At 38.8% G+C, this 17,970-nt stretch overlaps 1 protein-coding gene across 10 annotated transcripts in view; it reads left to right on the forward strand.

The window, feature by feature from the left end:
• The window catches only part of sbm (L-type amino acid transporter sobremesa), an 87,788-nt gene that overhangs the window by 55,351 nt on the left and 14,467 nt on the right, over positions 1 to 17,970 (forward strand). For 3 of the 10 annotated variants that reach the window (XM_069303500.1, XM_069303495.1, XM_069303497.1), the window contains 4 exons: positions 1,587 to 1,868; positions 3,944 to 4,169; positions 4,429 to 4,473; positions 5,287 to 5,410. In XM_069303500.1, the coding sequence (XP_069159601.1) occupies positions 1,587 to 1,868; positions 3,944 to 4,169; positions 4,429 to 4,473; positions 5,287 to 5,410 (677 nt within the window). Of the gene's footprint in view, positions 1 to 1,586; positions 1,869 to 3,943; positions 4,170 to 4,428; positions 4,474 to 5,286; positions 5,411 to 6,577; positions 6,685 to 10,029; positions 10,137 to 10,347; positions 10,455 to 10,692; positions 10,800 to 17,970 lie in introns of all 10 variants that reach the window. The other 7 variants (XM_045766008.2, XM_069303496.1, XM_069303494.1 and 4 more) reach the window with 6 other exon arrangements.

Raw genomic sequence — 17,970 nt, forward strand, 5'->3', positions numbered from 1 at the left:
GATTCTAAAAGCCGTTCTTATGTTGGCCATCTTAACATCTGCTGCTGCTGATATCCTCTTGCTGTGGGCTTCAGAGGACAAGTCCAGCATGATATCAACCCCTCAGATCTTTCTCTATGATGCTTGAAGGAATTCATCTCCCACATGGTATCCTGTATCTGGCCTCCTGCTCCCTACACCTATTTTTCATTACTTTACACTTGCTTGAGTTAAATTCTAATAGCCATTTGTTGGACCATTCCTTCAGTTTGTCCCGGTCATCTTGTAGCCTCATGCTGTCCTCCAGTCTGTGTGGGGAAGGGGTGGTTGTAGGCTGTTGTGTGGAAAGGATGGGTGGGGTTGTTGTGGAGTCCAAGAGGTGTGTAGTTGGCCCACGTCGGTCATTCTGTTCATTTTATTTTTTCTATTTGGTTTATAAATCCATCTTTGGACACTGGATCAACACCTGTAGCTACCTTTTCTTAGCAGACTAAGTTTATTATGCTCTTGCTTCATTTGAAAAGTGAATTGATTTATACAAATTATTTCTTCCTATTGCTGTGCATTTATCTATTTAGGTTATTTGACCAGTAGACTAAAAACCACTTCAGTCACTCATCTTAAATCCCCCCCCCACCACCACCACCACCCCCTAGTGTATTCTGTACTATAAACCTGCAACCTTTTACCAGCTATGTCATGCTTAATATCTTCAGATTCTGCTCTTGAGCTAATAATTAAATCCTTCCTATTCGGAGGAGACATTAAGATGATGCTTGTTACTCTTGGTACACTGGTCCAGTTATCCTTTTCACTCGTAATTTAAAGCAATTTTTTTTTTCCAGTTCACAGCATCATGTAATTTTGTCTTCATTCTTTCTTTTCAGTGTTTGCTTCTTGTTTAGGCTATTCCAGGCTAATTTATTTGTTTTCCCTTTTTCAGCAGTATAATATTTCAGTGTATAATTTTGTGTTTGCATGGCTTTCATATTTTTTTATTTTTAGATGCAGAAAGTTAATTAGTCTCTCTTTTGTTTCAGTTGAATTTGACAATTCCACTACTGCACGACTTCTTTCATTCCTGTAATTGTGATTTTATATATTCCCTGGACTGAACCATTTTCCTTTGTAACAGGTGCATTAATAACTAAATTTGTGTTGCATGAGTTATATTTGCTTTGTCAACCTGTCCTCCTCAGCAAAGGCCAAATGCTCGTTAATCCGGCCACCAAACCCTGTCATGGATAAAAATAATTTACACACAACTCACAAGTGATGTGTGTGTGTACTTTTCTCGAACAGTGCTTCCTTTGCCCTCTGCTAGAGTTGCACTTCTCTAAATATTTCATCCACATACTGCAAATACCCAAAATTACCAACAGAACCTAACCTAAGTTAGGTCTAACTATTTAATGCATTCTAGCATATAATAATAACTTGAGAAAGTATCAATTTTGAATACACACAGTGCTGAAACTGATGAATGCATCTTATGGTTTACTGCCGCTTTAACGAGCTTAGCCTGAGGGGAGGTTGCCCTTGTAGTGTGATGTGAGTGTAGTTGTTGTTGTTAACTAAGACTCGGTCACCCACACATGTACACACAGGCGCACTAGCCTACGCCGAGCTTGGAACACTCGTCGAGGCCTCGGGAGGAGAGTACGCTTATTACATGCAGGGTTTTGCATCGGGGGAGCGCAAGAGGACTTGGTGGGGTCCCATACCAGCATTCCTGTTTGGGTGGGTATCCATATTCCTGCTGAAGCCCTCCTCACTAGCCATAATCTGCCTCACCTGCTCCGAATACTTAGTGAGGATCTTCAGCGTCGGCAGTGTTGGCTGTCTTCCACCAAGCTTGGCGATCAAACTCGTCGCTGCATTTGTCATAAGTACTCATCACCACGTGCTCGTACTTGCTTTATTTCCTTCATATATCAAATAAATATGCTTGCAAAATTCAATGACAAATACTGCACACTTCAGTGATTTGCTCAAGAACTAATGTAAATTACAAATTTAAAATGAAAAGGTCTGTCCTCATTATACATGGTCACTGATCACACGACTCTCTTTGACTAACCATCCTGTGAAATGGTGATTTCAGAGCATTTCATAGCTCGCTGTTGATACACAACGTAATCCTTCATGGAATCTAGGGTAGTTGCATAAATGCAAATGTAACTAAATATGGCAATTAAAAAATAACTACACAAAGGAAATCTCACTAGAGAATGGTTCATACTAGCACATGGTTTGATTCAATATAACTAGTTGTAGTGCGTGTCGATCTGCCTACACGTGGCAGTTTGTAACATTGTAGTAAAACAGTCAATATTATTGTAATATAATAAGACAAAGTAAGGCCTAGTTAAACCATTCAGACGGTCAATTGGGGGAGCTTCACCAGGCTTAAACAGACACAAAACTTGATTCGTTAAAGCAGTGGAATAGGCTATAAAGATCGACGATGAGCTATGGTACGAGATACAGCTAATTTGATGTACGAGAGAGAGAGAGAGAGAGAGAGAGAGAGAGAGAGAGAGAGAGAGAGAGAGAGAGAGAAGGGAGACTGTGAGTTAAAACAGCGAGAAAATGATAATCTCTAGGTTTATAGAGTTAGAAATGTGAGATGTAGTTAAGATGAGTGTTGAGTATAATATGCACTATGTTCATAATTGGTGTGAGTCGGGTGTCAGGGGTGTGCATTGCATGCTGTGCCCACCCAATTTATTTGACTATGGGGTGGTTAATACAGGTATTGTCCTTGTCTATTTCAAAATACTGTAACAAAATAGATGTGCACCATTTATTTTCTCCCCATTTCTCTTGAGAAAAAGGCAAAAGCCATGCTAATAAAAATATAGTAGGTATGTTTTACATTTAAAATTGTTTTACTTAAATTTTCAGTAATTGTATTCTTTAAATGAATACTATATACTGTATTCATTATGTATACAGTATACTGTATTTATTCTTTAAATGACTACTAAATTTTTCAAATGAATACTATATTTATTCTTCAAAATAGTACTTTATTAATTCTTCAAATGAATACTACTTACGTAACAAATGTTAGGCTTAGACAACCCTTTAAATACTCTTAAACATGATAAGTATTGTACAGCATTGGCTTATCTTGGATTTAATTTTCAACTACTGTAGCTTATTATACAGTGATAATTTTTACACTTGTCTTGTGACTACTTTGTTGAATCCTTGACCCAGACTGCTGCTGGACCAGCAATGTTTACCTTGCACCCTAACCTTAGCTGTTCTCAACCATGAAATTATTTCTCATCCCAATACTATATTCTTTGTACTCCTCAGGCCCCGTATGAACCCCTGCACTTCCTCAAACCCCAGTGTGAACCTCACACTGTGCCCCTTAGACCCAGTGTGAACCTCGCACTGTGCCCCTTAGACTCAGTGTGAACCTCGCACTGTGCACCTCAGGCTCAGTGTGAACCTCACACTGTGCCCCTCAGACTCAGTGTGAACCACCCACTGTACCCCTCAAACCTAGTGTGAACCACCCACTGTACCCCTCAAACCTAGTGTGAACCACCCACTGTACCCCTCAAACCAAGTGTGAATCACTCACTGTACCCCTCAAACCCAGTGTGAAACCCCCCCCCCCCACTGTACCTCTCAAACCCAGTGTGAAACCCCCCCACTGTACCTCTCAAACCCAGTGTGAATCCCCCCTCCCCCACTGTACCTCTCAAACCTAGTGTGAACCACCCACTGTACCCCTCAGACCCAGTGTGAACCACCCACTCTCAATCCAACCTGAATCTCACTATACCCTTCTTAACTCTCCACAAAACTGTATAGATTCCATCATACTCCAAACAACTCTGTTGTACTCCCCCCTACAACCATCCTAAATATGGCTATACTGTACAACTATTAGCAACTACAGTATTTATACCTTGTACATCTACTCCCCCCACTCTCCTACCAGTCCTCATCACATTCATCAACTCGTATTCTGTGAACCTGGCAACGAGGGTGCAGAACGTGTTCACAGCGGCCAAGCTGGTAGCCATCCTAATCATTGTGGTGGGCGGCATGGTTAAGCTGGGCCAGGGCAACACCCAGTATCTCGCCACGGGCTTCCACGGCTCCACCAAGAGCTTCGGCGACATTGCCACTGCATTCTACAGTGGTCTCTGGGCCTATGATGGCTGGTGAGTGGAGGGGTGATGAGTGAGGATGAAAGTGAGTAAGAAGGAATGAAAAAGATGAGGAGGGGAAGGGCAGGGAGAGGAAATGGTTGGCACATATTTGAGCTCATAAGAATACAGTACCGTAGTTGTATTTCTGACAAATAAAAGTTTATACAGTAAGTGGTAATAATAGTTTACACAGGTTTTATAGTAGTGTGTGTATATATATATATAATACAGCCATAAAAGCTGTCTGCCACCCTTTTTTCTTTTCCCACAGGAACAACCTCAACTATGTGACGGAGGAACTCAAGAAACCCTACACGTAAGTATACCAACAACATTTCAACAATGACTTGGCTGATTTAACTCTTGTTTGAACACACACATTTGAGCTGGAAAGTAGTTTGGAAGTACAGTACAGTAGTGATATGTGAAGGTACTCCATGTACCAATTTAAATTGCTCTTCTTGCCTTGGCTCATGGTTATGTGAAGCCAATGATGGTGATATAAATATGTATAGGAAAGATTGATCAATGCAGAAATGTATATATAAATTGATGGGAGAGGCAAGGGAGCACATGGCAGCATCAAACTTCTTGATCGTTCTCATGGTTCAGGTCAACTAGGATCAATTCTGATAAGTAAATTTGTGTGTTATTTTATTTTTTATTTTATTTATATATATACAAGAAGGTACATTGGGTTTGTGAGAATACATTGGATAGTACAGTATTTACATTCTTGTAAAGCCACTAGTACGCACAGCGTTTCGGGCAGGTCCTTAATCTAGCAGATAATTTTAAGTAAGTAATTTCAATCAGAATTGATAAATGATAAAGATACATTACAAGAGAAAAAACGGAGGAACATTGTCAAAGGATTGCAACTCCTTGAGTTTGGTAGATGTCAGATTTGGTATAGAAAATGTATCATTTTAATTTGAAACCAAGTTTCTGCCAAATATTTCTGTTTTTCCCGATTTGAAAATGATTAAATCCCTATCTTGAATTCTGACTTTCCTTTTTATTTTGGTCTGTCAATTTTTTGCAAGCCTTCCCACCTGTACCTGTAGTGAATCACTGATTGAAGGGCATTACGGTATGCATTAAGCAAATGTGTGTTGGCGTGTTACAGGAACCTGCCACGGGCCATCATCATTGGGCTTCCTCTGGTCACCATTTGCTACTTGCTCGTCAACATCTCGTACCTGGCCGTCATGAGCCAAGACGAGCTCCTCGCCTCCGAGACTGTGGCAGTGGTATGTATTGCCCATGCAGGCCTTCCACCTCACTCTTCTGTTTTTATATATAGCTTTCCACCCCCTTCCTTCTTTGTATTTCTATTTTGACAAAGTTTATGTGTTGCTTTTTCATCTAATGTAGTTTCACATACCAGATGAACCTCAAAAATCTGGATTATGTAATTCCAGACCCAATCCGGATTTGTTGGAAATCTGGATTGCTTAGAATTTACCCCTTTCTACACTATTCATCCATTAACAAGTGATAATACAATTTTATGACTACTTAGACACCCAAATATATAAATAAGGATTTTGGTGTGGTACATGTGCTGTATTACATTATTTGTAATGTACAAGTGTACAAAAAGACTTTTAAAATTTGTTGGAACACAGGCTGGTCTTTTTAACACAATGGTAGCAGAAGAGTTATTATTATACAATACAGTATATACATGAGTGTGAGGTCATACACCACAGGTGAAATTAGGTAAAAAGATAGCTGGGATGGAGTGAACAGGTGGGAGGGCATGAAACATAATCATAGGACTCTGGCAGTACAGTCAGGTTTATCCTAGCTTCACAATAGGGAATTCCGGGTTCGAATCCCGGTTGGGACAGAAGTGGTTTGGCTCGTTTCCTCTAACCTAATGCACCTGTTCACCTCGCGGTAAACAGGTTGGGACAGAAGTGGTTTGGCTCGTTTCCTCTAACCTAATGCACCTGTTCACTTCGTGGTAAACAGGTACCCAGGAGTAAGGGGTACCTGTGGAGTACAACCCCACAACCCCACAGTGTGTTGTGGGGTTGCATCCTGGGGGAGAGTCAGTAGTTTGACCTTTTGGGGAAGGAGAGGATCTCTATATAAGCCTAAAAGCAGCCGTTTATTTACAATAGATAATTTACACTTAAATATTTATAAATAACACTTGACATTTTCTCTAATGGTCTTGTTGATGAATGGTGCTGCCCCCCTACCTCCCCAACACCGCTATTGCTCTTAAAGTGGGGGTGGGGGGGCCCAGCACCACTCCCCTTCTCATACCTCAATTGTTATAATGTGTCTCTAGCCTCTTACTTTAATTTTATCTTTTTGTTTGTTGTATATGTAATGTAATTTGTTAACATGCCTAACAATCCATAATATCTTGTTTACCCTATTTTCTTTTATGATTTTGTATTTAGTTTTTTGGTGGTCAACTAATTGGGACAGCAGGTGAAGTAATCATGATCACTGCGGTGGTGATGTCGACTTTTGGGGCAGCGAACGGTTCCTCATTTACGGCCGGGAGGTTTGTTTTTCATTTCCCTAGCTTATTTAAAAAATAAATACATATAAGTCTTTTTTTGGGGGGGGGGAGAAATGCTTGCTACAGGTTGCTAGGTGGCATAAGTTATACAGTATTTTATTAGTCTGATGTCACTTTGGTGAAGGCCTCTTTAGCGTTTCTGCTGATGGAAGAGCATCTCTGCCATCTTTCCTGGTGGAAAGGCATCTCTGCAATCTTTTCTATTGGGAAGGCATCTCTGCAATCTGATATGCTTTATGCTTTTTAACTCTTTAACTGTTATCATGTATATTTCAAGCTGCTCCCATGCTTAGGAAAACAAAAATTCCTTTAAAAGTGATTGATTTCTATGTAAAAGTTACAGAAAAAAGTCTTCTCCCTGGGTGTGGAGTGGAGGCCTGGCTGTTGGTAATGAGACAGGTTGGCTCTCAGAGTAAAAAAAAAAAAAATCCCTCGCACCTTTATTTTGGCCTTCCAGATTTACTAATAAATTATATTCTTCCATATCTGAACAGTGATAAATAAGGAGAAAATCAGTAGGAGCCATGAGGAGGATTTGAACCTATGCTCTGGGTACACCCAAGCAAACGCATAAACCACTACTGTATAGGTTTTGATCTGGAAGATCCTGTGTTACGAATTTACTTAAGTTTCTATGATAGAGCCACAGAGATTTTACAAGAAAGAGATGGTTGGGCTGACTGCATTTATCTGGACCTAAAAAAGGCTTTTGACATGGTCTCACAAAAATGTTTGTTCTGTAAATGGGAACATACTGGAGGAGTGACTTCTAACATGGATGAAAAATGTTTTAACGGAAAAATGAAGGCAGTAATCAGAGTCAGTGTATCGAACTGAAGAGATGTGACGAGTGGAGTACTACAGGGGCGAGTTCTTGCACCGGTAATATTCATTGTCTACATACGTGACCTACCAGAAGGAATACAGAATTATATGAACATGTTTGCTGGTGATGCTAAGATTCGATACTAGGACAGATAAGAAACTTAAACGACTGTCTTGCCCTTCGAAAAAACCTAAACAAATAAGTGTATGGAGCACCACTTGGTAAATGGAAATTAATGTGCATAAATGTCATGTTATGGAATGATGATAGGAGAAAATAGACCACACACACACACCCTACAAATTATGCGAATAAGTTTTTAAAAATTCTGATAAAGAAAGAGATCTATAGGTGGATATAAACTGAAAACTGTCACCTGAGGACCACATAAAGGTGACACCTCCTTCTGTGTGGGGAGCCTATGCTTAGCTTTCCAATTTCAGAATTGCTTTTAAATACATGGATGGTGAAATACTAAAGAAATCCTTCACAACCTTTATGAGACCAAAGTTAGAAGATGCAGCCATTGTATGGTACCCATATCTTAAGAAGCACATCAACAAACTGGAAAAGGTGCAAAGACATGCAACTGGAATGGCTTCTGGAACTGAAAGACAAGAGCTACGAGGAGAGGTTAGAGGTATTAAATATGCCAAAGCTAGAAAATAGAAGAAAAAGAGGCAATATGATTACAACGTACAAAATAGTAACAAGAATAAACAAAGTTGATAAGAAAGAATTCCTGAGACCTGGAACTTAAAGAACAAGAGGTCATAGCTTTAAACTAGCTAAACAAATCTGACAAAGAAATGTAGGAAAATTCACTTTCACAGATAATGTGGTAGATGGTTGGAACAAGTTAAGTGAGACAGTGGTGGAGGCCAAAACCGTCAGGAATTTCTATGTATTATATGACAAAGCATTAAATATGCTTTTACCAAGCAAAAGGAAGAGTGATAATTATTAATTATTTATATTATATTATTATAATAATTATTATAATAATAAATGATGTATTTAATAATTATCACTCTTCCTTCTGCTTGGTCTTGAAGGAGGCCAGCCTCGGGTGAAAGGGGGCTGTGACGATCTCTGTCTGGAACCTGTAGGTACGGGACCGGGACGTCCACCTCCTGAGGGTCGTGTGGCCCAGGCTCTGCTTCAGGAGGCTGGGGTAGTTCATTCCCTTGATGGGGTGGTTCTTCTCCAGCCATGTCCACGGTGGTCTCCGGGTTTGGAGTCCCTGTGCTTTTTTTTTTCATCAACTTTGAGGTCAACCCCGGAACTCACAGTTCCTGCGACAGTGCTGGAACCAATCATATTGGTGTTTGCCTTGCCAATGGAGACTTTTGGCGCTGTGGAGAGGGGGGACCTGCTGCCTGGGTAACAGCTTCTCCTCCATACCAACCTACCCTGGCTTGGCGCCCTGGTGAGGCAACTTCAGACTAACAACCAGAGCACAACACCATAGTCTCCTGAGACTGATGGATGCCTACTACTACTACTATATGACAGAGTACTGGGAAGATGGGACACCATGAACGTAGCTCTCGTCCTGTAACTACACTTGGGTAATTACTACACCATGACATGGTAAAATCTATGCAACCTAGCATTCAGTTGAATCCTTTAGGGTTCCTGAGGCTTACACTGAAGCCTAACCAGGGTTTCACACATTGCCCCCATACATTCTGGCTTGTAGTCTAGGAATTCTACCTCCTTTGCTTTTCTATGCACAAAGAGGTCGAATTGCTTTTACTATGTCATGGTGTAATGGTTTAAGGCATGTGCTTGGGAGTACCCAGAGCATAGGTTTGAATCTTCCTCAAGGTTCCTCCTGATTTTCTTATTGATACATCACGTTAATGTAATTTCTTTATTCAGTGATAAATATTCATCATTTGGTTCATTCAAAATTCTACACATTTGTGTGGTTTGTGTCTAGTCACTTGCACACTTATGTGTCATGGAAGTGATTTCAAAGCTGATGACATCCAAGAGCTTCTGTATACTGGTTATCTTGAGATGATTTCGGCGCTTAGCGTCCCCGCGGCCCGGTCCTCAACCAGGCCTCCTCCTTGTTACACACCCCCCAGAAAGCAGCCCATAGCAGCTGTCTAACTCCAAAGTACATATTTACTGCTAGGTGAACTTCAGGGTGACAGAAACTCTGCCCATTTGTTTCCACCTCCACCGGGAATCGAACCCAGAACCTTAGGACTATGAATCCCGGGCGCTGTCCACTCAGCTGTCAGGCCTCTCTGTAAGGACGTAATGGTAATGGTTGGTGGTTTTGATTACACAGGAATTTTTCCCAAGAGAGTGGGCTATTGCCAGAGGCATGTGTTGCCTGTAGAAGGTATTATCTACCAACAAACATGCATAAATAACTTGAGCCAGATACAAAAGTCTTGTGAAGCTATTTAAGACATTTTAATACAGCATTTACATCTCTGCCAGTCGCTTTATTTGAAGAGTTAATCTTCAGTTTGCGTTTTTAGTTGTTTGGTACCCAACTAATTGGAGTAGCAGGCGAGGTCATCATGATCTGCAGTGTGTTCATGTCAACTTTTGGCTCTGCAAATGGTTCCTGCTTTACAAGTGGGAGGTTTGTAAATTCAGTATTGCTTGAGTAGTAAAGGTCTACAGGAAGTATCTAATTTACTATTTAGAAATGCCTACGTGGTGGTGGAACTTATTTTATTCTGAAACTGCTTGAAAGGATGCCTGCAAAACATTTTCTGGAGAGGGCACAATTTTTGTCTTAAAATAAAAAGCAACTAATTTTTTGTTTATTATTTTTTTTTTTTTTTTTTTAGTATTTTGGTGAACAACTGTTTGGGATGTCTGGAGCCATTATCATGTTCTGTGCTGTAATAATGTCTGCTTTTGGGTCGGCCAATGGTTCCTGCTTTACAGCTGGGAGGTGTGTTCCTCTTTGTGCAATGATGCAAGTGTTGAGAGTGACGAATGGATTGCCTCCCTGGACTTGGAATACTGCTCGTTAGAGATCCATGCTGATGTAACTCGTTTTTTGTTGCACTGTACCGTATTTCAAGTTGCATGAACGAATGTATCTGCAACAGCTCTGCTGATGGAATGGCACATACCTCATCTGGCAACAAGGAGCAACTAACATCTATAATATTTTGTTTTTCTTTTAGTATTTCGGTGGAATACTGCTTGAGATGCCTGGAGAGCTTGTCATGATAATTTCAGTGGTCATATCAACCTTTGGGGCAGCAAATGGCACCTGCTTTGCAACTGGGAGGTTGGTTATTATACATTGGTGATGGGGTAAACCCAACACAGTAGGGAAAATGCTAAAACAAAATGGACTTAAGTATGTTTATGGCAAGTGGGTTGTGTTTAAAATGGTTTATGGTTTCTTCTACTCTCACTCCATTAAAAATCTGTCCCATGTACACTAATGCAAAAATCTGTTGAAAGCATGACAATAAAGAATGAGCTACTGTTATGAAATGTGTTTATATATACTGTATATATAAATAAATCAATAAATACAATGTAATAAAAGATGTCATTTTAATTAGCAGTTAAGAAGCTGATATAATGATAAAATATAGAAGCTGATATAAGCGTTAATGTTTGTTACCTTGTATTTAAAAACTGGTAATATAATTGATTCATATAACTTAAATGAAGACAACCATTCTAGGAATTAGTGTCTAATCTATACACTAATGAAGTGCTCCAAATTGTCATTGTTATGCTATATTCAGATTGTATATTTGTTGCACATGTTCTTGTGGTTTTTTGTGTTGGGATTGTTATATAGACCAAGTATCACAGTCTTGTACAAGCACACTCTTAATTTAATCAAATTTATTTTTATAGTATTTCATTTTGGCTCTCCTAATTATTTTGGACAGCATTGACGAGTATCTCCTTGAAACTTCTTTGGAGATGACCTCTAACCTATACTTCTTCTCATGGTCATGTTTTTTATGGATAGATTTAAGTATACTCTTAGTAAGCCACGGATTGTTTAACTTTTTAGTTGTGACTTGTTTAGTTAGCATTGGACAGTGGGTGTTGTAGAGGCTCAGAGTTATGTGAAGAAATGTTTGCACCGCTAGGTTGATGTTCACTATGTCACCTATTTCAGTTGATATTAGCAGCAGCAGCAATAAAGCTGCTTATAGAAGTTTGATTGTGTAGCCAAAAGCTTATCTTCACTGTATCTAGAGGTGTTTTTATTAATATTGGTTAGAATAAATGTGGGGTAATGATCTGTGGTCCTATCAGTGATTATCCCTGAAGTAAGTGGAGAAGTTATGTTAGTCCAGATGTGGTCAAGAGTAGAGGCAGTCGTTTCAGTAATTCTGGTAGATTTAGTAATTAAGGGTATGAGGAAGCAGGAATTCATACAATTGAGGAGACTAGCAACTTTAGGGTTATCAGACTCGCAGAGGTCAATATTAAAATCCCCTGATATTATTAGTTGGTTTTTGTTGAGTTTGTTCATTAGTATAAGATTTCTTAGGTTAGAGTTGAATTCAGCAACATCAGTGTTAGGAATTCTGTAAACTGCTCCCACAGTCAAGTTAGCCTTGGTACCCTTAACTTTTTTTTTTTTTTTTTTTTTTTTTTTTTTTTGAGATATATACGAGAGTTGTTACATTCTTGTACAGCCACTAGTATGCGTAGCGTTTCGGGCAGGTCCCTGGAATACGATCCTCTGCCGCGAAGAATCGTTGTTACAACCAAGTACACATTTTACTGTTGCGTTAAACAGAGGCTACAGTTAAGGAATTGCGCCCAGTAAATCCTCCCCGGCCAGGATACGAACGAACCCATGACAGCGCTCGCGGAACGCCAGGCGAGTGTCTTCTGAAATAGCCAAAGATATACTTGCCACAGGTGTCTCTAGATCTAATTACTTTTAAGCATCAGTTTTTGGTGTAGTAAAGAGCAGTACCACCACCTCTGGATTGGCCAACAGTTGTGAGTTGCCGAGTAGTTTGATATGTTAAAGAGTTGTGTTGAATCTTCTTTCAACCATGTTTCACTTACTATAATAAAGGTGAATTTGTTGTCACCTGTTTGAATTAGGGCACTAACATCATCAAGGTGTTTGCTTAGAGATCTTACATTCAAGTTAATTGCAGATACATTGTGATAATGTGTTAATACATTGTTTACATCATGTGCTGTAAAATACCTGCAATTTTGAATATTAAAGTGATGATTGTCATAGATACTTGATAAGAGGTTTAGTTCTGGGTCTATACTAGGTAACATAAGTAGGCTGTTTGATGGTAAAATGACAAAGGTACAGTTAATGCAATGTAAAGAGAAAAAATAAAATAACAAAACTAAATTTAGTACAATAATGAAATATGGAGCAATTACAAAAAAAAAATCTAGAAATAAAATTAACAATAGCATGAAATGCAAATGAAATAGGAACAAGTTAAAAGGAAATAGGAATCAATGTAATTAGACAAGTAGAATACGGATGACAAGTAAAAATAAGGATTCAATAAAGATTCACTATGTTTAGAACACGATAAACTTGGAAAAATTACTAAAATTACACTAGAATAAATGAGGTAGATTACTTTGAGGTACACTCAGGTACACTGAAAACAATAGTTTACAATACAGGCACAGACATAGCAGAGTACAATGGAGTAAGGGAGTATGGGGAGGCTAGGTAACAATGAAACCTAGGTTACCTAGCCTGCACTAGGTAACAAGGGGGTGAATTATGATGAGGTACTGATAGGGTTAATTGGGTCAGATTGGGAGAGGAATTTATTAAGGTTATCCTCATTTAATATCACAGGTTTTTCCTGTAAGAGTTTTCCTCACTTTTAATATGCCTTTGGGGGGGAGGGGGATCTTTGACAAGACAAGGAAAATGGGGGGACCTTTGACAAGCCGCTGGCTTCCTGTCCTCATTGAGGCCACTAGTGTGTTAGTGGCTCTCGGGTAAATTCAGGGCATGAATGCTTCATTGAGCATTAAAAGTAATAAACTAAGAAAACAATAAGTGTAAATATTTTTATTCACGTAGTTGGGACCTAATTTATTAATGTTAATTATTGTTAGGTTATGATTAATGGAATCATTAAATATAAATTATAATTAAGTAACACGTATAACAAAATTCTAAGGATTTGAGAGGCCCTAAGCTGTAGTGTGTTAAACTTATACCTATATGCAGCCTTGGATGTGTGGATTGCATCTTCCTAGATTACCAGAGAGCTTTTTAACATTGTCCTCAACAAAAGGTTTATAAAATAGTTGGAAAAGCAGGCTAGGATATTTAGAAAAATATTGGTCTTGATAAGAGAGTACTGGTACTATATTTAACCACTGTGCTGCGCCGGCCGAGAAAACTCGTTTGCCAGAAACTGCGCCAACCGACATATGATGATGATTGTACAGTATATCATAATACCTGTACAGGTAATCAAAAAATCCCATGCATACAAGAGGGCACACATTTGCTTCCACAAACTTCCAGTAACCATCCCCCAAGATGGATCTTGGAAAAAAAACATCCTGAGTCCCTCATTTTCCTTTCATGGGCTTAGTAACGTGTTCTAGGTTATGTAGGCCTCTGAAATGATCCTAAGGTTATGGCTTTAGGAACGTTTAGGGCAACCATACCATGAGCCACTGAAAGTTTAACAGCAGCGAGTGAGTGATTACTATTATATATTCCAGGCAAAATGTGTGCTATGTCCAATTTTAAGATTTAGGCTCGTGTGTGTGTGTGTGTGTGTGTATATATATATATATATAATATACATATACATATACATACACACACACACACACACACACACACACACACACACACACACACACACACACACACACACACACACACACACACACACACATACCAGCGATACAAAGATGCGAGAAACAACTATACAGCAGTAAGGAGAGAGGCAGAAAGAAATTTTGAAAAAGGGATAGCAGATAAATGTAAAACAGAACCGGGCCTGTTCTACAAATTCATAAACAACAAATTGCAGGTAAAGGATAATATCCAGAGGTTGAAAATGGGAAACAGATTCACGGAAAATGAAAAGGAAATGTGTGAAACATTAAATGAAAAGTTCCAAAGTGTGTTTGTACAAAATGAAATCTTCAGAGAACCAGACACAATAAGAATTCCAGAGAACAACATAGAGCAGATAGAGGTGTCTAGAGATGAAGTGGAAAATATGCTAAAGGAGCTCGGGAAGAACAAAGCAGCTGGCCCAGATGGCGTTTCACCATGGGTTCTGAGAGAATGTGCATCTGAACTCAGCATTCCACTTCACCTGATCTTTCAGGCATCCCTGTGTACAGGAATCGTAGCAGACGTGTGGAAACAGGCTAACATAGTTCCAATCTACAAAAGTGGCAGCAGGGAAGACCCCCTCAATTATAGACCTGTATCATTGACAAGTGTAATAGTGAAAGTATTGGAAAAGCTAATCAAAACTAAATGGGTAGAACACCTGGAGAGAAATGATATAATATCAGACAGACAGTATGGTTTTCGATCTGGAAGATCCTGTGTATCGAATTTACTCAGTTTCTATGATCGAGCCACAGAGATATTACAGGAAAGAGATGGTTGGGTTGACTGCATCTATCTGGACCTAAAAAAGGCTTTTGACAGAGTTCCACATAAGAGGTTGTTCTGGAAACTGGAAAATATTGGAGGGGTGACAGGTAAGCTTCTATCATGGATGAAAAATTTTCTGACTGATAGAAAAATGAGGGCAGTAATCAGAGGCAATGTATCGGAATGGAGAAATGTCACAAGTGGAGTACCACAGGGTTCAGTTCTTGCACCAGTGATGTTTATTGTGTACATAAATGATCTACCAGTTGGTATACAGAATTATATGAACATGTTTGCTGATGATGCTAAGATAATAGGAAGGATAAGAAATTTAGATGATTGTCATGCCCTTCAAGAAGACCTGGACAAAATAAGTATATGGAGCACCACTTGGCAAATGGAATTTAATGTTAATAAATGTCATGTTATGGAATGTGGAATAGGAGAACATAGACCCCACACAACCTATATATTATGTGAGAAATCTTTAAAGAATTCTGATAAAGAAAGAGATCTAGGAGTGGTTCTAGATAGAAAACTATCACCTGAGGACCACATAAAGAATATTGTGCAAGGAGCCTATGCAATGCTTTCTAACTTCAGAATTGCATTTAAATACATGGATGGGATATACTAAAAAAATTGTTCATGACTTTTGTTAGGCCAAAGCTAGAATATGCAGCTGTTGTGTGGTGCCCATATCTTAAGAAGCACATCAACAAACTGGAAAAGGTGCAAAGACATGCTACTAAGTGGCTCCCAGAACTGAAGGGCAAGAGCTACGAGGAGAGGTTAGAAGCATTAATTATGCCAAAACTAGAAGACAGAAGAAAAAGAGGTGATATGATCACTACGTACAAAATAGTAACAGGAATTGATAAAATCGACAGGGAAGACTTCCTGAGACCTGGAACTTCAAGAACAAGAGGTCATAGATTTAAACTAGCTAAACACAGATGCCGAAGAAATATAAGAAAATTCACCTTCGCAAATAGAGTGGTAGACGGTTGGAACAAGTTAAGTGAGAAGGTGGTGGAGGCCAAGACCGTCAGTAGTTTCAAAGCGTTATATGACAAAGAGTGCTGGGAAGACGGGACACCACGAGCGTAGCTCTCATCCTGTAACTACACTTAGGTGATTACACTTAGGTAATTACACACACACACACACACACACACACACACACACACGTGAGGAGCGAGAGGAGCTCTACAGCTTGTAACAGGTGGCCATGTACCCTGCATGTAACCGATGTTGTAGCCCTTTTTGTGTAATGGAATTTTAAAATAAAATTAGATATATATATATATATATATATATATATATATATATATATATATATATATATATATATATATATACACACATACAAAAAGAATAGGGGTGGTAAGAGAAGAAAATATCAGTGTTCAGTGAGGATCCACAAGGTCTTCTCTCAGTACTTTTTATTTTCTTCTCCGAGGCTATGGGTCCCTACACTTGCACCAGAGGTAGTACCCCTTTTATATATAAAAAAAAAATATATATATATATGTATACTCTATGTATATATATATATATAATATTAGTATGAATAAATACATGGTATGCATATATTTATGCACATATATCTGTATATATATGTATATTTTCAAAGTTACACATAATGAACACCATCTTTGACACAGATACAACTTATTAAAACAAAAAACTAAATAAATATAATGAGAAACATTGAAAATAGGTCAACAAAGTTATTCCCATGCAGCAAATCTCCTAATTTTTACCCCAAAACTGCAAATTCTACAGGCAACTACAGCTAAACTACAAGAGAGAGACTTTGTACTTGGATTTTTGTGCTTCCTGGGTGCTAATTAACAATACCTAAAGAACAAATACTGTTTTTGGAACACTTTTATTTTCGGCACACAGCCAGAATGTCACAATAAATGCAGCGCATCACAGCGGTTAACAAATGGGAAACAGAGGGTGACAGTGACAGGATTAGTGAAGATGGAGGGAAGTGGCAAGCAGAGTTTTGCACAACTCTGTACCAGCATCACCACTGTTAAAGTTTTAAGTAAGTGACCTGAATTTACCCAAGGATAGCCATCTCTAGTGGCCTCAACAGGGGAAAGGAAAAACTATCAAGAAAAAGCACAAAGCAACGATATAGTACTTGCAAGGGATCAGGATAAGGAAACGGCTTTTCAGAGGTCTTTAACCATTATTTCCGAGACGATCTGTCACAATAACATTGTTGATGATGACCAAAACACACATCAGAAAGTGAAGAAACGATGATGTCTCAGTCCGTCCTGGACCATTATCAAATCGTGTGATATAATAGTCCAGAATGGACTGAAACGGTCTTTTCTTCACTTTCTGATGTGTGGTATTGTCATCACATTATTCTGAGGAATTTAGCTAAATTTCTAGCTAATCTAGCTAGATTTCAAACCTGGAGAAGCTGCATGACTTTTTAGGTGATGCTAAAGAGATAAAGGTAAGAAACGAAAATAACGCACGATGTTAGAGGAATGGGTGGACAAGTATTTAACAGTCAAATCCACAACAGTTTTAAATCAAGATTTTGAAGAAGTGGAAATAAACCAGAAAGCAGCACAGTTTACAAGAGACACACTTGCAAAAGTCAAAAATAACAAAAAATATTTAAAAGTAGATGTAACATCAGCCTCAATACCAGAGAATACATCAACAGAATAACTCCAGCTACCTTTGAAACACAAACAAAAAAATGGTTTTCAAGAACCTGAAAGAGGAATCCTTCAAAATATTATATAAAATGTAAGCTAGACCATTCGTAAAGCATTCAGCTCTTGCATAGAGCCTAATAAAACATAAG

The sequence above is a fragment of the Procambarus clarkii genome, chromosome 50 (assembly GCF_040958095.1).
Source record: "Procambarus clarkii isolate CNS0578487 chromosome 50, FALCON_Pclarkii_2.0, whole genome shotgun sequence".
NCBI classification, from domain to species: Eukaryota; Metazoa; Arthropoda; class Malacostraca; order Decapoda; family Cambaridae; genus Procambarus; species Procambarus clarkii.